Below are 23,963 nucleotides of genomic sequence, written 5' to 3'. Positions count from 1 at the left end.
AGAGTTACATATGATTCTGACAGAATTTACTTTATCCTTGAATTAAGATTATACTGTTAAATTATCTTTTTTCCCCCCCAAATTGATAGTTTTAGTTTGGCTTGAGATATATGGCTCTGATAAAAGAACAGGATCCATTTACTGAAACCTTAGATAGGATAGTTAGTTTGCCATGGACCACCCATCCTCTATTAACTCTCTTGGAGCAGATGGTGACTGTGAGACTTTGCATGGCACAGCTGTCATTTCAGACCTGAAAAAGATAAGGTTATGCTTTAGCATTCTTATTTTTACAAAGTAAAACAGATATACAAGATGATTTCTTTTAAAACCTGTGCCTCTTTTTTGGCAATTTATCTTGAACATGAATTTGAGTTGATGTAGTTGTGGTTATCTTAGAATGTCTGAAATAAAACAGGAAGGAAGCAGCTTGTCTTACATTGTGGTGACTAAACAGCAAAAGAGTTAACTAAAATTCCTAAAAGTAAAACTAAAACTCCATTGACATCAACAATATTCTACTACAATTTTGTGTTTATACATACAGTGTATTCCCACTTTTTGTCATGAAATCTGGCTCACGACTGAAAGAACCAAGAATCATTTAGCAATGGCTGAGCAATAATTTTTTCACCTAAACTCCAAGATGATTTAAAAAATGATTTAAGATCATGGTTTGATCTTAAATCATTACATTGAAGACAGTGATATTTGATTTCTCGTTCTTTGAGAATCTTTGTTCCTAAAATTTAGGTTGAATCTTTTATTGTTTCCTTGATAACTGTAATCAATAATTATATAATCAGTGGAAGATCTCAAAACTTAGATCAAATGTGTCATGAATAGGACTTAAAATAGATTTTTTTAAAAATGTGTTTACAACACAGTATAAAAACAGTTAATGTATCTTCTTAACATCCTTTTTTTTTCTGGCTCACACTTTAAAAGTATATTCACAATATCTAAACTTTATTCTTTAATACAAAAAAATTTCTAATATCCTAATAAGCTATTTTGGTACTTTCTTCACTGTTTTTGTTTTCATTAATTATTTATCTACAAATAGTAAAGGAGCTTTTTCTCTTCCTCCCCATCAGTTGTAAACCCACATCCCACATAGCACTTAGTTCTGACAGGGTTTCTATAAATCACAGTGTAATCTTTGAGGCTTCACTGTCAACCTCCTGCTGTAAAAATACTGCAAACACTGTCATGGATGTTGGACTGTAGTAATCAAGTTAGGAGATACTGAAACGTCCACAATCAATGACCCGGCTATGGATATGTACATAAAACATAAAATAAACAGATTTTTTGGGGACATTGTAAACCCAGGATGTTGCTCTTTTAGTTATAGAGACCTGCTTTATGTATTTTCTTAATATCCTTCTATGTGCTGACAAAAAACAAGCAAAAAAGTAATATAATCTTGTTTCAATTACTTGAAACCACATTTGTTACTGTAGTAAAAATATTTACAAATCCACAACTTTATCTTTAAAGCAACCTTCTAAAGAGGGTTTTCTGATTATCAAAACACATCTATCTACCTGAACAGCTTGTCTTCTTCTGTTTCTAAGACTAACAAAGGTGAAGAGGCCTTTGTGTGCTAGAGACCCTAATCAGCTGATCCTCTAAAAGCTTTTTAAGAAAATGTACTAATTACTGGGATTTCTTAGGGCTGCATGGTGGAGCAGTGGGTAGCACTGTTGCATTGCAGCTGGAAGGTGCATGGCGTCTTTCTGCATGGAGTTTGCTTGTTCTCTGTGTGCATGCCTGGGTTTTCTCTGGGTACTCCGGCTTCCTCCCATAGTCCAAAAACATGACTGTTAGGTTAATTGGCTTCTCTAAATTGTACTTAGGTGTGAGTTTGTTTGTGTGCATGGTTGTGTCTCTATGTTGCCCTGCGACAGACTGGCGAGATCTCCAAAGTGTACCCCGCCTCTTGCCTATAGACTGCTGGAGATAGGCAGCAGCCCACTGAGACCCTGATGGAATACAGTAAGTGGGAGAAGATGGATGGATGGATGGATGGATGGATGGATGGATGGATGGATGGATGGATGGATGGATGGATGGATGGATGGATGGGATTTCTTGTGCATTAAAAGGTATGCAAAGAATAGATAATAACATTAAGTGTCTTATACTTAGAAACACATATTTTGAAGGCTTTTTAGCATGGGGAATGTGATTTTTAAAAAAATTTCTACATTTACATGAGAAACATGTACATTTTTAAAAAGATTATCTATTTACCTACCTATCCTTCCGTCTGTCCTTCTTCCGTCCGTCTGTCTATCTAACTACCAAATGCAATACAGATTTTATCTTTTTTACGATCTCTGGAGTAACTCTCTGTAGAAAGATCTATCATCTTCCCGTAACTCATTTTAGGTGAAGACTAACAGGTTTATTCCTGTTCAAATGTCAAGGACAGTAAACCAACAACATGGAAAACTCAACAAGAGATGGAAATGCAGCCATAAAACATGTTTTAATGAATTTTGCTAAAGGGTATGAGAGCAAGTGGCAAAAAATGCTGCAGAACAGCTGGAACAGTTGCAAATAAATGTCAGATTTGGTTGTTTATAATGCTCAGAAGAAGCTTTCTTAATCAACCCATAAAGCCTAAAGCAGAAATATTTTATCATATATTCCTAATATTTCATCTTATGTCAGCTCTCTTGACGTTTCGCATAAATTATTGATATTAGAGATACAATACAGAAAGACAACAATGAGGTAGAGCGGACTTTTTAAATCTGTGCTGCTGTGGATCTCAGGTTTCCTGCTAAATGGTGTATTCATTCCTGATGGGGGAAGTCTTCCTGAGCTCAGTTTATCTGCCCTCTGTCTTTAGGCATTAACCTAATTATGTCATGAGGAAAAAGAAAAGGAAATTTAAACAGATGAGCAGATGTCAAATGTTACAGATAGTCATTGCCATCCGAAACATTTACTTCACCTTTGTGATTTTTTTAAGCAAATGCTTCAGAATCTATAGAATATGTAAAATTTAATGTAAATTTAAATTACAATATAACTGAAATATCAGTATATTTCATCTGTTTTATTCAGTACATTGATCCATTGCACTAAGAGTGATTTTTTACTAATTAATGATCATCTAATGACATATTATTTTACCAAATAGAGTATTATTTGCCTCTTGGATTTTCATTTTGGATTGGTTTAAGCACATCCCAATTGTTCTTAATTAGTATAAAAGGTAATTTCTCATTCTAAACTTATTGAGATAAAATTTGGTTTCAAATCTAGTTGTTTTTAGTTGAGATTCAGTTGCTTAGTTAAGAGTTTTCACTGAAACCTGTTTTGTTGTGAAACGTCTATACATGAACCACAGAACAATTCAATTCACTTTATTTATATAGCACAAATTCACAACACATGTCATCTCAAGGCACTTTACAGTTCACCAGATCATACTGTCAGATTGATTCAATGTTTTCTATCTAAGGAAAACCAGTTGATTGCATCGACTCATTGATTCCAATGCAATCCCTCACACTAAGCATGCTTGTAGCGACAGTGGAGAGGAAAAACTCCCTATTAACAGGAAGAAACCTGCAGCAGAACCAGGCTCAGTCTGAGCGGCCATCTGCCGACGCGGACTGGGGTTCAAGGAGACAGAAGCAGAGATACAAAAAGCAGCTGTAAAAGGCGGTCTGTCCAGGAAACACACAGCCAGGCAGACAAACTCTGAGCCAACTCCCATGTCAGAGGATGAAGAGAGCACATGAACAGAAATAAGAAATGAGAAAACATGCTGTCTGAACCTGTTTAAGAGAAGGTCATTATTCAAAGTAAAATAGGCCACATACCAACAGTCAGTAAAGAGCAAATATAGGAAAAAATACAGTTATAATGACTTCAAAAAAAAAAAAAAAAAAAATAGAAATATATATATTTCTATTTATATATTTATATATTTATATATATTTCTATTTATATATTTCTATATATATATATATATATATATATATATATATATATATATATATATATATATATATATATATATATATATATATATATATATATGTTTGGAGATCATTCTGACCCAATATGCGGAAAAACCTCACATACAATGCATTCACCATCTAACTGGTATTATGTTGCATTTCTGTCGGTTTGTCCGAATCAACAACAACATCCTGGAGCGAGTTGTCAAAGACTGAACGAGCTGCGTCCTCCGAGTGGGCGTGGATAGGAGAGGACTCCTTCCCTGAAGGCGCACAGAGCTGAAGTGTTTCAACCACATGAACCAACCCAGCGGAAAAGAGGCGCACCGAGCCAGATAAACCCTTTCCATGCGTCATTTGGACCCTCAGACTGGATTGTAAACTGCGCGCAGGGGGCGCCTTATACACAGAGCTACTTTTAAAACGACTTCTTTATTGGGACAGTTCATTTCTCTTATTCTCTTTGAATATAAAGCTAGATAGGATCGGGAAGACGCAGCGATGACAGTCGTGATTGCTTCCCCCCTAAGTTGCTGAGACTTCACCCCGCTTTATTCTTGCACCTGCTTTCTGAAGCTCCTAGAAATATGCAAGGGAGATACAGGATGAAGTTGGTTTTGATTGCAGCTTTGCTTGGACTGGTAAGTGTCCTCCTCCTTTTGTACAAATTAAGTGCGTTGAGTAACCAATATTGTGATGCTTTAAACTTTAGCAGACCTTTATGGAGAGTTTATTTATGCATCATAGAGTTTGTGAAAAACAGAAAAAAGCATTTAAATTATTTTAGCATGATCAAATTAACTGCAAATTTATTTAAATTTATTTTACACCCTAATTTTTTTTTTAATGTTATTATAGTGTTATAACTCCTGGTGATGCGCCATGGTGCCTTTTTGCTTCTTGCGCTTGCACCTGTCCTGTTTTGAGAAGGATTGAGATTGACAGCAAGTTAAAGCAGGATGCATGCAGCAGATCAGCCTTTCAGGTTGACACTTTATAGCTCAGATTGGTGCATGGAGCTGTAGTTCCACCCGTCTCAGTTACATGTGTTCCCACAGAGAAAAGGACAATAACAGAGGAATCTGTGGAGCAGCTAATCCATAAAGCCTACATTTACATAAAAGGCCTGATTTACTCACTTTATGCCAATTTATCTAGTCCAGTTGGTATAAAAGGTGCGTTGTCGTTTAGAGAGAGTGTCACATGACCACATATCAACACTTACACAAGAGCCAAAAAAGTAGCAGGGCATTTTTCAAACATCAGGAGAACAGGAGAGGGAGCCGCCTTGACAGTTGTGTTTTATAATACCTTTGAATTACCTTCTGGTCCAGCCAGGAAATAAATCTCCCAGTTTGTGACAGCACACGGACAGTGTTCATGAGGTTGTTGAGGTCCTGATTTAGGAGCCTGGTACATCTACAGTACATGGCAGCTGCTCCTACAGATGGCTAAGCATCAATTTGCTGGCTCAGCACATGCAATATTGATAGGTGTTGGACCTTTCTCCTCCTCCTCCTCCTCAATCTTCCTCCTCTTCTTTTACCTCTCCATCTTATGGTCTTTTGCATCTCCGTTGTCATTGTTCAGCAGTGATGATTCAGCAGTATTAATTTTCTTTTGTGAAATCCATAATGCCCATTGTGCATTGATTATATCCTTGATTTTTTAAAGTGAGTTCATCTCATAAATAATAAAAATGGATCTGGCACAAAACATAAGGAACTTTTATTTTAACAATGTTTCTTATATACTTTGGACTTCCTCTTACAGTGTCCTGCATTTATATGAAGACAATCTATTGGATGTGCCACTGAAATTCACTCTTCTAAAAATGAGCCACTTTTGGTGGAGGCAGGGTGATGCTATGGGGTGATGGCTCTCATTGGAAAGCCAAGACCTGCTATTAAAGAAGACACCCTCAATGCAGTGTGATATATGTATATTGTGCTATTGTAGATATCGATAAAAACCCTATTTATAGTAATATCCACCTGTATATTATATTCGGTACATATCCAGCTGTAAATTTAGTTCATAACACTATCTATACATAATATTCATAGGACAAATCTATCAGTAAAATTCTGTTTATAATGGTATTCCTCTCTATATTTATTCAGTAGAAACCCATGTCCAGTACTTATGGAACCATTATTTATTCTGCAATTGCTGCTATTGCACTTCTGGTTAGACCTAAACTGCATTTCGTTGCCTTGTACCTGTACCTGTGTAATGACAATAAAGTTGAATCTAATTTAATCTAATATTAAGATGGGATTCTGCTTCCACATACCATCTCCACTCACATGGGGACCATAAATGATCCTCAGATGTAAATCATAGAATCAGAGAAAATAGAATTATATTTCTGGACTTATAGCCTCAGCCCCACAAAATCCTTTATGGACCAGCTTGAGCAAGCTGTTTTGCCAAACAGAAGGACACAGACAATGAATGGAAAATACTGTTTGAAAATAGACCAAACTGGTGTCTGGCATAAGTAGAAGATAACAAGCTGTTTTAGTTATGACCATTCTCTAACATATTAGAGATATTAACTATTTTCTAATTTATCTGTTATTCTAATACAAGAAACAAATTGCTACATTTTTTATGTATTTTTGCTCTTCAAACTTCATGATTAGCTTTGCTGCCAAACCCACAAAGTCATCTTTTCAATGTTTTACAACAGATTAAAAGTATGAGTTCACTGTTCACAGTAAAAAAAAAAAAAAACTAAGCTAACACTACTATATAAAAAAAGATTTTAGTTTTTAAATAGACATGCAGTGATTGATAAAAAGTAAAAGAATTATCTACCAAATTAAGTTGAACCAGTAGTGTTGAGTTCTTGTCTTTTCAGTTGGTTCTTATAGTGAGCAAACATGTGGCGACAGTGGAGAGAAACCCCCTTAATGCAGGAAGAATCCTACAAATATATACTGCTAATTTTAAGTGAATAATTGTGGCTGAAAAGGAAAAAAGCAGATAGTCACTAAAAAGAACAAATATGGGTTAACACAGACCTGCCCTCTATAATGATAGAAAATAAAGAAAACTGAATGAAAGGCAGCAGTAGCCCTGAGCCAGTCTTTTTATCTATGGATACCAAGGATGTTATCAGTTAGTGGTTTTTTGTTAAAAGAAAAAAAAAGACGCTTAAACAGAGGAATACTGGGTCAAGGATACCTGCCGATAAAAATAGCAACACATCTGAGTATTTGGCAATATTAAATAAACTGTTTGCAATTTAGCTTAATTAAAGCATTTTCATCTAAAATATTTGTTGATGCCCATATTGAGTCAGGATATACTTGTTATATTAGCCTATGCTTAAGAATCCATCTTTAGAATGAAGGTGGCTGCTGTTTATGGGCTCTGAAAGTTGTATTTCTATTGTCTAAATAAGGACAAGAAATGGCACAAACATTTATGTGCCTGGATGCACAGTGTTTGGAGGGTAGATGTGTTTGTGTTGTCAGTCAGGGACATACACAATTGGGGCAGAGACTCCTATTAATCATTCCACCAGTGGAAGCTACAGTTCCACGTTTTCTGCTCTGTAGCAGAAGGAGGGTGACCTAAAATTCTTGACCTTTTCTCCTTACCTTTTGGACGGTTTTATATTAACACACATTTCTCTGTTTTTGAGATTTTCTCTTTCCCTCTTTCCACTGTCAGCACAGTTGCATACTCCAAAATCTGATCAAGCTTCATCTGTGTTATTATGCACTGAAAGCTAAATCAATAAAACTGATTTTATCGAAATCATACATTTTGTTTTTTGCATTCTCATTAGCCTTTGACAGCACCTTAGATTTAGGTAAGCATAACAATGCAACAGATGCATGAAAATATATATTAATACATAAAGGTGTATGCCTTAACACACGTAGATAAAAATTATTTGTCATTGTTTAATGAAAAAAGAAACTACAATGTTACTAAAATAACTTGAACCTGACAAAAGTATAAATGAACATTAAAAAAATGACAAATAAAAGTCAGACATTGTTTTTTAACCATGCTTCAACAGAATTACTTGAAAAGAATAAACTCATAAAACAAGTCTGGACAAAAATGATGTTTCCTCTTAATGAAAATCTTGTTGCACAACCTTTTGAGGCAATCACTGTGATCAAATGATTTCTGTAGCTATCAATGAGACTGCAGCTCCTCTCAGCAGGTATTTTGGTCCACTCCTCATGAACAAAGTTCGAAGGCTGCCTTTTCCAGACGGCATGTTTCAGCCCCCTGCAGATGCTCAATAGGTTTTAGATCAGGGCTCATAGAAGGCCACTTTAGACTGGTCCAGTGGTTTCCTTACAGTCGTTCTTGGATGTTTTTAGCTGTGTGTTTTGGGTCATAATCCTGTTGACCTGCAACTGATACCAAGGTTTCTGACGCATTTCTCTATAGAATCCCCTGGTAGTCTTGAGGTTTCATTGTACGCTGCAGAGATTTAAGACATCCTCTGCCAGATGAATCAGGATGTTTTCCCTTCTGTGAACTCAGAGTGGAAAAATAAAATTTTTGTCTCAACTGTCCATAGGACACTTTTTGCATAAGTATTGTGGCTTGTCAAGATGTACTTCTGAATTGCAGTCTGGCTTTTTATTGTTTGTGTCCAACTATGGGTGAGTATTGGCATGGGTGTTGCGATACGATACATGTCACAATACCTCGGACATGGTACGATGTTATCACAATATTGCGATATCTCTTTATATTGTGATATTTTTTTCCATCTATCATAATTAAATGTATAGATAAAAAAGCATGTGCTCTATATATGTTCATCAGATGATATTGATTGTGTATTTATTTTGGTATCCTTGATTTTGGGGGTTTGAGTTAGTCCACGTCTTCGACTGTGACTGCCTCATCTACAAATATGGTGCTGCACTGCACAGCAAAATGGCTCCATAGTGCTATCTCATGTGGTCTATTTATTAATTTTTTTCAAATCAATACTAGGAACAGAAAGGTGGGTATATATCGGGCGGCCAAAAATTAACATATATTGCCAAAACAATGGTGTCCTTCTCAGTTGTTTCACATTAAGATACTTTGGCCTAAATAATGTTGGATGATGCGATCTGACACTGATGATCGTCAATTTGGAAATTTAACTTTATCTCTTCAGATTTTTTTTCTTGTTTTATTTGCATATTATCTTTCCCTTTGATTGGTCATCAATTTTACTACTGTGGCCACATCTAAGAAGGTTGGCTATAGTCCAACGGATCCCAAATTTCAAAACAATATGTGCAACTAGTCACAGAAGCATCAAGCTGCTTGGATATGGTCTAATAGCCTTTACCCTTAACATGCTTGTCTAAAAGTTTCTCTCTAATCTCCTGAGACAACTTTGCTTCCTCCGGTCCATTTTGAGTGTGGTACACACCATATTACCAAACAGCACAGTGACCCCCCTATACCCCTTATTTAAAGGCACACTAACTGATTATAAGAACACAGACACCTGTGATGCTAATCATTGGACACACCTTATTTTAACATGTCCCTTTGGTCACATTACTTAGTCTTTTAGTCTTTTTTTTGTACAGGCCTGTTTATATTTTTAAATCATTATGTCGGAGCATGGTTGAAAAGCAGCATGGTTGAAAAGCAAAGTCTGACTTTCATTGATTTATTTTCATAGAATTTTTATTTATCAATACTTTTGTCAGATTCAAGTTTTTTGTGACAGCTTTTTTCAGTTCCAACAATTTTGTTGACATGTCCAACATGTTCTGAGGTCAGGCAGTTGTAGGGTCCATCATAGCACCAAAATTCTGTCCTAACATCCCAGGGAATTTCTTTCCAGGCTTCGCATTTATAAGTAGTGTACATATTGTTCCATCATCGAGGAAATCAGCTCATCACCCCACATCAAAACTGGCTTATAGAACTAGGAAAGTCGAGCTTCAACTTGTTAAAAAAGGCGTACATCCTTTTTTTTTTCTCCTTTAACGTGAAATTTGCTCAAAGTACATAATTTTAATAATCCTTTTGCTCAGATCATCAGTTATTAGCTAGCTGATATATTTAACCTCAGTGTTGGTGTATGAGGCGATGTTCTGTTGCGCCTACACCTGAAGCTAAGAACATGTCAAAGAAAAAAAAAGGCTAATACCAAATGCTGGAGTCATTTTAAGAGTCCTTTTAAAACAGGTTCGTTCACATCATGGGAGGTTTGTCAGCAAGCTGGTGCAGATGTGTGTGTATTTGTGTTGTATGTGGGGCTGTCGAGGGGAACCATAAAGGATGTGGCTTTGATCCACATTTTAATGTCTACTTTTGTAAACTTGTATAGTAATGAAGAAAGTGCTGCAAGTTTGGAAAAAAATGAGGAAAAGATCAGTGGAAGACAAGAAACACTCTTAAAGGTATAGTGGATGATTTTTGCGAATTTTTGAACAAACCCGCCCTTTTCACTTAAAAAAAATGTCACATGTACAACCCTATTCCTATAAAGAGAGTATGCCTAATTAGGTATCTCTAATTAGGAGCCTTTGTCTAAACCACCTTTTATTTTTGATTCTTTGATTTGGATTTGCTAGTCTGATTTGGATAAATGTCTGCTGCATATCTCAGGTTTGATTAAGATTACATTTATATGTTCTAGAGTGCTGAGATCATGGTTCCATTAGTTACAGTAATTTGCTCAATCAAGTTTGATATTTTTTTTGCATATCTTGCATATCAGTCCTTTGAGCTTGCTTTGGTTTAACACCCTGAATTTCTCTCAAAATTGCTGTTCTTGATCATGGTCTATTTTCTTTTTATAAATTCTGACCAAAACCCGGGCAGCTAAAGTCTGTACTGTTCTACATGTGTATCTTGGTTCTAATATATATATATATATATATATATATATATATATATATATATATATATATATATATATATATATATATATATATATATATATATATATATATACGTATATATATCACTAATTTTGTCTTTTCATTTGGCCCAGATTCCTGTGATCCAGGGTGTGGTGTGTTGCCTGATGCAATATTCCAGCCTACCATTTTTTTTTTTTTTTGGTCACATGACCTTTCTATGACAAGAAAAAGCAAAATTCAAAACAAGCACTTTTAAAAGGTACCATTTCTAGGGCATAGTCAGTGGTGTTTTAAGCAACAGATCTTAAACATTGTAAGAAGATATAACTGTATAGACTTAATAATCTTTTTGATCATCTTAATTGAAGAGATCTCTAGTATTCTGGGTCATACAGTAATTAGAGTTTTACACTACCTGCATTGTGCATCCTTAAACAGAAAAGGAATCTTGTGGTACTTACTGTCAAACTTCCAAGTTGAGGAGACCAAAGGCCCAGCAGGGTTAAGGTTGTGTGAGTGCATGCTCACTTTTGCACACTCCCACAGATGTAGAAACACACATAAGCTGACTCAGAGGTGCCTGAGGGGATGCTTGTTTTTTTTTTTTCTGTAGCTCCTCTCCCCTGTCAGCTACATTCCACACACACCTGAACCCTGACGATTTATGCAGAGTGTACCTCCTTCACTTAAAACCTACATGTGTACGCACATCCCTCTAAATGCAATTAACTTGCCTACGATGCGCCTCAAACCAAATTCGCCCCAGTGGGGAACAAGCTGACTCACATGTTGCTCACTGGATGAGGCATGCTTTAAACTTAGATGAAAACAGTTTTCTGTTGGCCCCTGTTCCATGGAGTGGGAGACACATTGGGAAACTACTGAGGAGAAACGGCAGTCTGACTCTTAACCATCCTGTTGTAACCGTAGAGTAGTACAATCAGATCTGAAACTTATCACTGCTCCTATCTGCGTTTGGTGAGGGAATTGAGTCGTTTCTTAGATAAGAATTTTAAAAACATGGTGTGAGACAGGTTTAGTGGCTGGATGCTGTCAAAGATCACAGGTAAAGTTTTTACACAAATGTGGGAATTTCAACATTCAGGCATGAGTGTGCAAGGGTTTGTAATTCTCATGCATTTATGCATAAGCAGAGGCACGCACAAACATCTCTTCCTGTCAACAGCTAAGATAAAGCACTCAGCGGGTCACACTAAAGAATGCTTGAAGAGCAGAGTGACTTAACTTGGTATGGATGTGTTATTGTTTGGCTTTGTTTACAGCCTCTCACTTACAGGTATAAATACATATGCTGAGCTGGCCTAAAGTTTTATGAAGCATTAACCCTTTCAAAACCAAACAGTAGAGTGGTTTTAATACTAGTATCGTACATTATTATATTCAGTTTAGAAGAGCTATAAAAGTCTGATTTTAATCAAATTACTTCTCTTTCATCTTATCCAACTTCAAAGAAAAGTTATAATGCAATGTTCTTGTTTAGTTTGATATTAAAAATAGCAGTAAATTAAGATGACTTTATACACTGTGGGTTTATGCCTAAACCATCTCAATGGAAACTTTTTGTTTTACCACATTTTCTCCATAAAAAGTAATTTTTTCTTGAGGTTGAGATCAGTTCAACCACAGAGATAAATTTGTCCTCTGCTGATTATCTCAGCTATGTTTATAAGCCAGATTATCATACGCAGTTTTGTTTTTCAGAAGAGCATGGGAAATTGAGAAAATAGCTGAAATGTTTATATTTTTTCCAGGCCTGGATATCTGATTATCAGATACCCAATATTTAACAAAGGAAATAAAGAAAGAAAGACAGACATTGGTGGAAGGTCTAGCATTTTTTTGTATTTATTTCTCTGTTGCATATTCTTCTAAAAAAAAAAAAATTATATCTCTCTCAGCTGCCTTTTGGAAGAACACTGTTTACACCTCTCCTTATGGTGCAACTCGCACATTTTTATAATATTATGCTTTCACAGCTAAATGTATGTAAGGGTTTTGCTTGACATTTTTTTCTTGAATTTCAGGCTGATTCCAGAGCCTCTGTGAATTCTTGTCCGTCGGGCAAGAATACGACCAGTGGACAATGCTGCAAGCAGTGTCCGCCCGGCGAGGGCGTTGTCTCACCCTGCGAAGCCAAACAGACTGTGTGCGCTCCATGCCTTGACAGTAAGTACAACAAACACAATTTTTTCTTAACCAAAATTATTCTGTGATGTGTTAACTTCTGCGTACTTTACAAAAGGAAAGAAAAATAATATTAAAGCTGTTGAAAGTTAAAGATAAGATGTTTTTTTAATGATGCAACGTCTCCTTAACTGGTTCTACCAACTGGTTTCCAACTTTACATACATAGATTCTGTACACATGTAAATAACTAGTTATATCCTGTATAGCGCTTTTGGGTAGATGCAAAGTATATTTAGTTGCTTTTTAAGTTTAATTCTATTCTGTTTTATTTTTGTGGAATAAGAAATGGGTCAGTTGTTCTTAGACCTGATGTTAATAATTAAGAGTTTTCTATTATTGTACACTATAATATCACAAATAAAAATATGAAGGATTCATGTTAATATTGTATCGGGTCAATATTGGGATCGGTCAATACAGCAATATCAGCATTGTAGCGCTGCATCGTTACTTACTATTCTGTTCCGCTTAGCTAATAAACAGTTCGCCTTTTCTAAACCAGATGCCGTATGAAATGATCAAGGTGATGCTTTTTGTGCGGCACCTTGATCATTGGAGCAGCTATGAGCATCATCTTTAGATATGTTATGGATAAACAGTTTGTTCTGTTTTTGAGATTATGGATTTTTAATGTGGCCAAGGCTGGTAATGACCATCCATCTACATTAGACGTGCATTAAAACACTTTGGCATTGGCAACTTGCACTGGAACCTTTAATGATAAACAACTATATTGATTTTAAAGCGGCATATGGTACATTTGGAAAGGCTTATTCTACTTCAGCAAGACAGTTTTATTTGGCAGGACTTTCGTATTATAAGTAAAGACGGGAAACCAAATTGCATAAGAATATGAGGCAAAATAAGGCGTTTGAGATTAACTAGGGATTCATCTCATATGACAATAAAACACCTAACATTGTGACAATCAGAATATGCAATATAAACCAAAACTAAATGTTGAGGCGTATGCATCTTTAAGCATTCAACTTACTGCATAAAAGACAGAATCATTTTTATCAGGCTAGAAAGTGAAACAAATGCCATGCATAGCTATTCTCCAGCACAGCTGCCCTCCCCCTGGCCTTCACCATGTAGGGAGAGAAGCTCTGGATGACTAAAAGACATAAGGACAGTAGCTTAGGGGAGATGTGCTCCAGATGTTGCTGAAAGGATCTCCAGGGGAATATATTTAAAGCATCGGATACATTGTTGAACTCTATTACAAAAAATAAGCATTGTAAATTCAAACAGATGAGTACAACCGGTAGTCTCAGAAGTGTATTATTAAAGCCTGTCGTTTTGAGGTGAATTGATGGTTGAGTATGGGGGTGGTTGGATGTTGAAGGGGGGGGCATTACATGAGGTCAAAGGTTTTCTTTTCCTCTATGGAGGACATGGCTGGTCCACAGCCAGTTTCTATAGTGTTCCCAGAGTTTTTCACTTATAAATTCCCCAAGTTTCCCTCATCCTGGCCAGGAAGTAGATGTCAACCCCATTGGGTCAGTGAAAGATTGCAAACCTAGACTGAAGAGGTCTTTCAGTAAGTAAATAATTTAAATGGAGGTCATGAGATAAGTCACAGAGATTGAAGATTTATTAAAGTATGTCTGTAGAGTTTCTTTGGACAGTTGTATGTCTTTGATACTGCACCTTAAGTTAAGAGTTCACTTGTGGACAGCTTTGTTTAACAAAAAAATAAATAAATTCAGAATTGATTTGTTTTTCCTTTGAGATTGGTAAAATATTTTTGAATTTAATTTAATATGCAACTTGCTTTCAGTTCTGCAAAATGGAAGGTTTAATAGGTAATTGTTCACAGTTCTTGTTCTGCTCAGGCATGAGCAAATGCACCCTGACAAACTATATGCTTTCAATCATTGACAAGAAGAAATGCAGATTACCTTGTCAGATTTTATCTCACAGGTACAAATTAAGATGAATTGATACGTTTTTTAGCAGAAACATCTAAACTATGTCTTTCGCTCTGGCTTAAACTGGACACACTCTGACCTTTAAGTTACACAGCCTGGATTGCTGACCCTTTCCACTGTGCTCCTGTCTGACCAGAACCTGGAAGCATCCTGCTTTAGAGAGGAATTGCTTGGACAAAGTGAGGTGGTGTTCTGCCGCTCAAACAGTAGCAGCGGGAGATCAGAGCAAAATCTCATCAGAGAAGCACCAGAGTGGGTCAGAGGCAACTGGCTCTGCCTCGCCCTGGAGCTAGAAGAGCAGGATGAAGGATGAAAGATTTAACAGACCTCCCAGGTCAAAATTAAAACAGATTTTTTAAAAGACACCAACAAATCTCTTTAGAGATTCAGCACCACAACCTTTGTCGCTATAGTTTTTTTTGCTATCTTCCAGTTTTAATTGAAAAGAAGTAAGTCACATATGGCTTCCTTCACCCCATGTAACAACCACATCCAGTCCGTAATTGATCGTCACGATGCAAAAGTTCAGATTTTCCAATTACAACTGTGTCGCATTGTTCCCGTATTGGTGGAAGTGCCAAAATGGAAACCTTAAACATAGCTGGCAACAAGTCTGTTACATCTTTTTTGCGTTGCGTTGCGGCTGTTGTACACCTGTACATAGGGATAACAGGTAAATCTGCCTGGTGTGAAGGTAGCTTTGATCTCATCTGACTCTGTAGCACACTGTTGCAGGAAAAGTCTCAGCTGTAGAAAACTTAACCTGTTTAAATTTTGAGGTGGTGGTATAGAAAAGGCTTTTTCCTCATGTGCCTCTCCAAAAACTGCTTTGCAAATAAAATAAATATTTAATATTTGTTGTGGAGGCTTTGTGACCCCATGATGGCCCTCTAATGAAACCCAGAATGTAGGACCCAATATTCAGGCCAGACAGTGGGAAAGTTCAAAACGTTTAATCACACAAACAGAAATAACATGTTGCATGTGGAGCTGTGGATCTGCGGATATGCAGTGGCTGTGGGGGGAGGCGGGGCGCAACCCATTACTGGCACTATGGTTGAGGGAGAAATGTCCATCCTCTCAGAATGAGGCAGAATCCAGCCGATGCACTGCCAACTAGATGAGATGGGAGCCGCCCAGAGTGTCCCCGATGCAGTAGCCCCAGTGAGCAAGCATGAGTTCGAGCCAGGTCAGGCAAACAGTTTGGAACAGGACGGTTCGGAGATCCAGTCCATAGCCCAGTCAGGGGTTCCGATCAGAACCGGGACAGACAGATCTGGGGTTCCATGATCCCACAGATAGTTCAGGCAGGTTCATGATTCCAAGACACCAACAGAGTTCAGGCAGACACGTTTGGATGCAGACAGGCAGGCTCAGCTGAGGCGCAGAACAAGACACGACACCAGGAAAACTGCAGAGCTTTAAACTGGCTCCCTTCACCAAGGCAAAACAGGAACAGAGCACGCTAAGTGGATAAAAACCAGGACTACAGAGCTTTAAACACCCCCGAGCCAAAAACGTAACTAAAAGCGAACAAACAAACATATATGTATAATGATCTGGCCCAGATAGCTGAGCTGAGCCGAATATAAAGCAGCAAGTGCAGGTGGATAAGATGGGAGAAAATTAACAACAGGGTAGAGTTAGGCAGGTGAGTGAAGTAAGCAATTAGGTCAGGTATCGGCGCAGCGAACAAGAGGCCTCTGTGCTGCAGTTCTCCAACAGTGATGTATGTAGTATGTCTCTCCCTTATTCTCTGTGGTAGCAAAGCCTGTTGCCCTACCACTAACAGAAGTGATCCTATATGCCACATCATAATTGTAGCCAAAGGTGGTAGGAAGTCATGTTTTACAAATCTAAAGTTCCGCGGACACTCAAGTCAACCTAAAAAAATTTGTATTAGAGCTCATGATGCTTTACACCCTTGCATGGTTCTTATGTTAACAGGTAAATATAGATCTGTTATAACATTTATTCTCCAAACAATGAGCATATTATTCTATTCAATAAATGCCTAATTTGCTTTAAGTCAGACATTCCTGGAGCTCTTTTAAAAAAAAAAATGTAGTATTGTTCTCCTTTTAACTAAACAAAGCAAGACTTAGACTCTCTTTTGTGAGAAGATGAAGGAAACAGAAAAGGTTTAAACTAACCGGCTGCTGTTACCACCCCAAACTTGCCAAGCATGCTCCCTACATCATTTAGATCATCCAAACTACCATTGTGTCTCGTAGATGTGATTAAGTGACAACAGATGGTTTTTGGGGCCAGCTGGTGGGGAATTTAATGCAAAACTATCATTCTGTAGCTAATCAAGCATATACAAACCAATTCCCAAGCTTAAAAGCAACCAGAGAAGCCTCAAAATGGTTTATCAGGACAATGACTTAAGAGAAGGGCATTAGGAAATACAAGGTAAGAGGGAATATGAATTAAAAAAGTCAACTCTTTGCCAACACTTTTGATATTAAGTGTTTTGTATGTGTTAATGGGGTCTGGTGATCAATGTGCCAACGATTGTTTAAAAAAATCTCTTCTTTGTGCATCCAAGTCCTACCAATCTGGTATAATTCACTAAAGATTATAGTCATAACACACAGTGCAAAGTTTCCACAAAGGGTTAATTTAAATCAGATAGAAACCAGAGGCCTGGCAGAAGTACTAAAAGGTTAGCCAAGTAAAACACAAGAAGAGTTGGGATGAATGAGCAGATAACTGGAGACAAAACAGAACAAGTAGAGCTGGAATGGAGACAAAGGCAAACTTTTCAGCAAATAATAGATGCATCACATGCACACTCACACAATCACAATACGTTTTACAGCAAGCCAAAGTGGGTGAGGTAGAAGTCCTTATTTGGGTGTTTAAAACAAAAGAAATACAGTACCGCATGTTTGTCCAATGATAACAGTAATGATATCTTGCCCTTCAGACAGAGAGCTCAGTGTGTATTTCATTAATCTTTTTGCATTTATAACCTCTCCCTTCTCCCATTTCTCATTCTCTCCAAGCTGCAGTCACTGTTATTAATGTATTGACTTGCATTATTGATGCATGGCATTATGATAATGGCTCTTAGAGGACTCATGGGGGACAGTCAGAGTAGTCCGAGTGTGCGTCTGTTTAGGAGAGGAGATAATGGGGAGATGGTGGGAAAATGGGATTGCACTACATGACTGGACACCAAAATACCCACATGGCTAGCAGGCCCTGATGGTTTGGAGCTCTGAAAAGACACAATTAAACAAAAATGCGAGGGACCTACATTTGACACCACCAATTAAAGACACTACTGCATTGAACTGCGATTCATCTGGATCTCAAATGACAGTGTTAGATTTCTTTTCCTCTCCCTGCTTGTCGTGTTTTAGTCTCAGGGTCTATCTATCTCTCGTCATCTCTGATTTAATCTCTGCAGAATCGGAGCTTTTGGCATGGTTGGTGGGCAAATAATGCAGACTGAGAACTTAACCTTCAACAAAACACTAAGCTAGGGAACTACTTAAAGAATGTATACCTACCGTAGCTCCTGCAATACCTTCTTTTGTCTTCAGTTTAGTTATAAACAATAAATTAAACAGAATAAACAATTCAGATAACTACTACCTGCCTTTACAAAAAGACTTTTAAGCATATTCCTGAAAAAGTTCAAAAAGTACTGTGATCCTTTAATCAGTTTCTGAATAATTTTACAATGTCTGATCAGGTTTAGTTGTCCGCAAGGTGAAAGCAAACTCTCAAGATTGTGATTTGTCATGGAAAGCTATTTTTAATTTAATGCTCAAAGTAGTTACAGCCTATCTATATGGATCTACATATTTTCGGCAAATCTTCTTGAATAAGTATGTAGTGCTTATTGCTTTTTTCAGCATACGCATAAAGTTGGATATATAATATGGTCTTATGATAACCACGGAGTCTGGTATATTTAAAGAAAAGTCGCAAATTATTTCAAAGACTTGTTAGGTAACAAATATGGTCACTATGCAGTGAAATTTTCATAAATGGTATGCATATATTGCACAAATGATCCAATATTATTTGCTTTCATGATATGCTATGCAGTAGCTCAGTCTGCAGCAATGAAGATTCAAATGTCTTGGCAGGCTGAATACTTAAAGTGTCTGCCCTGGCATGAAAGTGAGTAACTATAAGACTACTTATGATGAGACTTCTTATTTAGTTTGATTTAGGGGTTTAAATGTTAAAAAAAATCTTTGCATCCTCTGGCAGCATTCGCTATTGATTTGTTGCATTTACAGAGAAAACTGATTGAAAAAAAAAACAGCATGGCTGAATAGAATGTTTTTTTGAAGAAAATATTGTGATATATGTAGTTCTAATGTATGGAATAATGGTCCCACAGATTTGTTTAAGTTCTTTTATATTTAGACATACCAACATTTCGATGAAAATGTTGGTTTTTCTGCATTAAAAGAAAAAAATCAACATGTTTTTGGTTGGTGAATGATATGTTTTTAGTTTTCTACATCTTTTACATCAATAACATCTGCAGCATAACTAAGACAAGAGAAAATGTATCCAGTTTTTTCATTTGGCCTTTAAGGATGCTAATCATGCTTGATTTTCTGGCTCATCTATTAAGTGAACATACCAAGAAAAGATGAGCAGTTCTATTTTCTTCAGTGTTTCTATAAATTATTTATTTGGAACATTCATCATTTACCACTCAAGCCCTGCAATCCCATTTGACAGAGAGAAGCTGTAATACTAGAATAATAGATGTGTATACTAGAATTAGAAACAAGAACAATCAGGGTATATTTTTACTGATTTTCATTTGCCCCATTTGTGCAAAATAGATTATTTAATCCTTTTTTGCTTTAAGTTTTATTTTAACTTCCTTAAACATTATAGCGAAAAAAATCATATAACCACGTACAAAACCACATCTTAATAGAATGGATGCTCCAGAGACAATCACAGCTACAAAAATATGATACGGGAAAAATATATTTTTTGTGATTTGAAAAAAGAATGGAAGTGGAAAAAAGGGCTAAAGCTGGTTACTATTAAAAGCATTTTTATTTTATTTTAATTCAGTTAAACTCAAAGATACGTTATTCATCCCAAAAGGATCAATACAATGTTTTTCAGCTGTAACAAAATAAAAGGAAAGCTGAAAACCTTCTGAGGTTTAAATGTGTCCTTTGTACCTCTAGATTTTAATAAATGACTTTAATAAATGAAATTTGATTCTGTAGATTAAAAAAAAGGATTCAGTCACATTTGCATTGGTTATATCTTGTGAAACTACATCTCTGTTGCTGTTCAGTCTTAAAAACACAGATATGCCCCCTCCCTGCCCACCCACCCACACACACAAACTGCTTTTACAAATGGGTCTCTTGCATAATTTAGTGCATTTCCCAGCTCTCTATCTAGCCGAAATACAATTCCATACTCCATAAATTATTGATTGAAACCTTTGCCAATATATCTGACATCCATAACATTATTTGTTTTTACACACCTGCCTAAGTTGCACAGACATTTAAAATAAAAATAAAAAACTTCACTAAACTGTTGTTACTTATTTTTAGCAATTCTAAAACATTTTGAAAAAAGTGTAAGAAACACCAAAACAAGGGGGAAAAAAGACTGATAAGCTCAATATTTAAAGTCAAATTATGTTAAAGACTTTACTAATATACCTGTACGAATTTTCAGTCATCCGATTATGGAAACCATAAATCAGGCTTACGGTAAATTTGAGGCACCCAGACTCTAGCCTTTGTCAATTAACCAACTCATAAAACAAAAATATCTGAGGTAACCAGGGAAAACAGTGAGAATGAGCTCATAAGAAAGCATTTATATGTTTAGATTCTTCTCTCTCTCCTCATTTGTACTCCCAGAACATTTAGAAAGGTTTGTGGCATAAGCAAATAAATGCTGCCAGTAATTCTTATCCAAGAAAGCGAAAGGGATTGGCTTTAATAGGTTTCATGTCTCCCTGAACCCTTTTGGTAGGTGTCCATAACTATAAATCGAGTCTACTGTATTACATTGAGACATACATTTACATTTGTTTTGATGACCAAAAAACTGAACTGAACTGAATTCTGTCACCACACATTTGAGAAAGCACATTCTTAATTAGAGAAATAGCCACCATCTGGTTTGCTGAAGTCTTTAGTTGTGCATGGGTTGTGTGTCTGAATCATGATGAATGTGCTTATTTCTTCTTTGGAATCGTTCCCCTCTGTCCAGAGATTTCTTTCCCCTTTTAACGGAGATGGCTTCCCTTATCCCTTTCAAACCATCCGTCCTCTCTGTCCAAAATTTGAAAATTGTGGTTTTCAGAGGTGTGTTATTCCTTCTTGAGGTGCAAGTGTAAGAAAAACTAAGCAAAAATCAGGTTGCCTCAAATTTTGTAGTTCATTTTGTTAAGACTGAATGCATTTTGGGGAAAATAAGTGATGGACATTTTATTTAGTATGTTACATATCAGATGACCTATGTCAAAAGATTATTGGTTACATTGAAAGCATCTGCTAACTTAAATACATTGTTTTTTCATAATAAGGAACATTAAAGAATTTATAACAGTTTTTTTAACTGTTATTAATTTTCTTAAATCGCACAAATTGCCAATCCACACAAAAGAAAGTATATGATATGATAAGCTGATATATAAAACATGGTAAATATTTATTAAAAAAGCAGGTTGCACATCGGTATGACGTGGCAAGTTACAGGTACAAACTGCTAGAAGAAGTGCATAAATCTGCGATGGACTGTCGACCTGTCCAGGGTGTACTCCGCCTTTCGCCCGTAGACAGCTGGAGATAGGCACTAGCACCCCTCGCGACCCCACTTTGGATGAAGCGTGCCAGAAAATGGATGGAGGGATGAAGTGCTTAGATAAAAATTGTGTTGTACTGCCAAATAGGCAAATCTCCCCAGTGCAACAATTAAAGCTGCAATCCATGCAAGCAAAAGCAGTTTAGATAGTGAGCTATGCAATCTCAATCACTGGTATAGATAGGATTAGATTATACCAACATTTCAGCAAAGATGGAAGGGAGAAAGACATACGTTTGGTGAGGTTGTAAGCCTGGTACATAGAGCAACATCTAGCATCTAAACCTTAGAGACAGACTTGAATGCCAGTTGTATGGGAAAAAGGAAAGAAAGAATTATATTACAGAATATAATATAACATGATATTATATTATACAATATAATATATTATATTGTGAAATAATGAAAATGTGTGCTTAGCTGTTTATTTAAAAGTTTTACTGAGACTCATACAATATTAGAAATTATTGCATAATAATAAAGCTATAATAAATACTTTTCAACCTTTTTTTGAGTTAATGTTGTCTTACAACTAGTTGAATGACACATCTGTCATGGCCTGGGGGGGTTAATATCGCTTTCACCAGCACAAAGCAACTCTGAGGAGGATGTCAGTAAACCTGACAAACAATGATTGATTGATTCAAACAGCTCCAGCCTTCCGTAGCTTTTACCGCAGCCGTGAGAATTGACACACAAAACAGGAAAATAATGAATACCCAACTTCTCACTGCTGTTCTGGGTGTTAATAACATTTTTGGGGAGCTTCAACAGTGCATCATATCAGATTTATAGTTCCCAACAATGCAGGTATGGTAGAGTCTGTCCTTAAATATCAGCCAAACCCATTTACAGAGGCACAGATAAAAAAAAACAAAATTTCAATAAACCAAACATAACCCATCACATATCTGACTAAAGAACCATTTAAAACAACTATTTTCATTTAATTCAGATGGAACTATTCACATATTTCTATTATGTGAATTATATATTATAATTACAATTATATTATTTTAAACTGTACTTCCAATATTCTCCAGTATTGGGCGCCAAGTATCTTTTACGTCTGAGCACAGAGAAGCCGGCTTGCATGGACTCGCAATGATTCACGAGATATCCAAGGCTACGTAGGATACACTGGACTCTTCCTTCAAAACGTGCAAAAAAGAAGGATGTATTTGTCGGCCCTATAACAAGGACTCTTCCAATCTGAACAGGTCTCGGTGCCGCGCTATGAAGTAATCGGCCTACGAATCTGGCCTTCGTAGGATGCATCCCATGAATTAGAACTTAGCAGTTGTCTTCCTTCAGGCAGAACAATACAGCTGTTGTCCACTTGAGGTAGCCAAAAACGACTACAACTGAAAGTTATTTAGCACCGCTTTAAGAATTGTTTTATTAAGCTAAAGCAGAAGAGACTAAAGAAACCTGTGATCTAGATATAGGTTCTAATCCCAAGGAGGCAAGTCAAAACAAATTAAATTCCAAAGAGAGGTTGCTCTATATGGTGGTCGACATTTACAAAGCCTTTATTCAATAAAACAGAACTTTTCAAGCTGTCCAAATATTTGTTTTCTTAATCTCTTTTTAGTAGTTTTGTAGGCAAGTTATTGTAATACTAAAATCATTTTCAACTATATTGTGTGTAGTATCTGTAATAGTTAATACATTTTTCTTTGTACTCTTCTTCTTTCAGGTGAAACTTTCTCAGAGAGCTTCAGCCACACTGAAAAATGCAAGCTTTGTACAAAATGTACTGGGCTGCTCCGCATGCAGACGCCCTGCACCGATACCAATGATGCCATTTGCACATGCAACTACGGCTACTATCTAAACAGAGTCACTCAAAGGTGTGAAGCTTGCACCAAATGTCCCGAAGGCCAGGGCATGTTGTACAAGTGTGAGTCGGACCATGACACAGTGTGCGAGGAATGCACCGACGACACTTTCTCTGACCAGGATAATTACAGGGACCCATGTATCCCCTGTACAACGTGTGATGAGGAAGATGAGGTGTTGCAGGAGTGCACCTCTATCAGCGATACTGTTTGCAAATGTAAGTTATTATATGTTCTATTTTATACTAAAATATACTGTTAAAATATACAGTATAATTCATTTCCTATTTTGTACTCGTCTTAGCA

At 36.6% G+C, this 23,963-nt stretch overlaps 1 protein-coding gene across 1 annotated transcript in view; it reads left to right on the top strand.

Annotated features, from left to right (window-relative positions):
• The first annotated feature begins 4,261 nt into the window (after window positions 1–4,261).
• The window catches only part of ngfrb (nerve growth factor receptor b), a 50,971-nt gene continuing 31,269 nt past the window's right edge, over window positions 4,262–23,963 (top strand). The window contains exons 1-3 of the mRNA XM_038298822.1: window positions 4,262–4,627; window positions 12,892–13,033; window positions 23,516–23,875. Of these exons, the coding sequence (XP_038154750.1) occupies window positions 4,574–4,627; window positions 12,892–13,033; window positions 23,516–23,875 (556 nt within the window). The 5' untranslated portion in view covers window positions 4,262–4,573. The remainder of the gene's footprint in view (window positions 4,628–12,891; window positions 13,034–23,515; window positions 23,876–23,963) is intronic.

This window comes from Cyprinodon tularosa, unplaced genomic scaffold (assembly GCF_016077235.1).
Source record: "Cyprinodon tularosa strain WSP-4 unplaced genomic scaffold, ASM1607723v1 ctg416, whole genome shotgun sequence".
Taxonomy (NCBI): Eukaryota; Metazoa; Chordata; class Actinopteri; order Cyprinodontiformes; family Cyprinodontidae; genus Cyprinodon; species Cyprinodon tularosa.
This window is presented reverse-complemented; position numbering and strand designations above follow the sequence as displayed.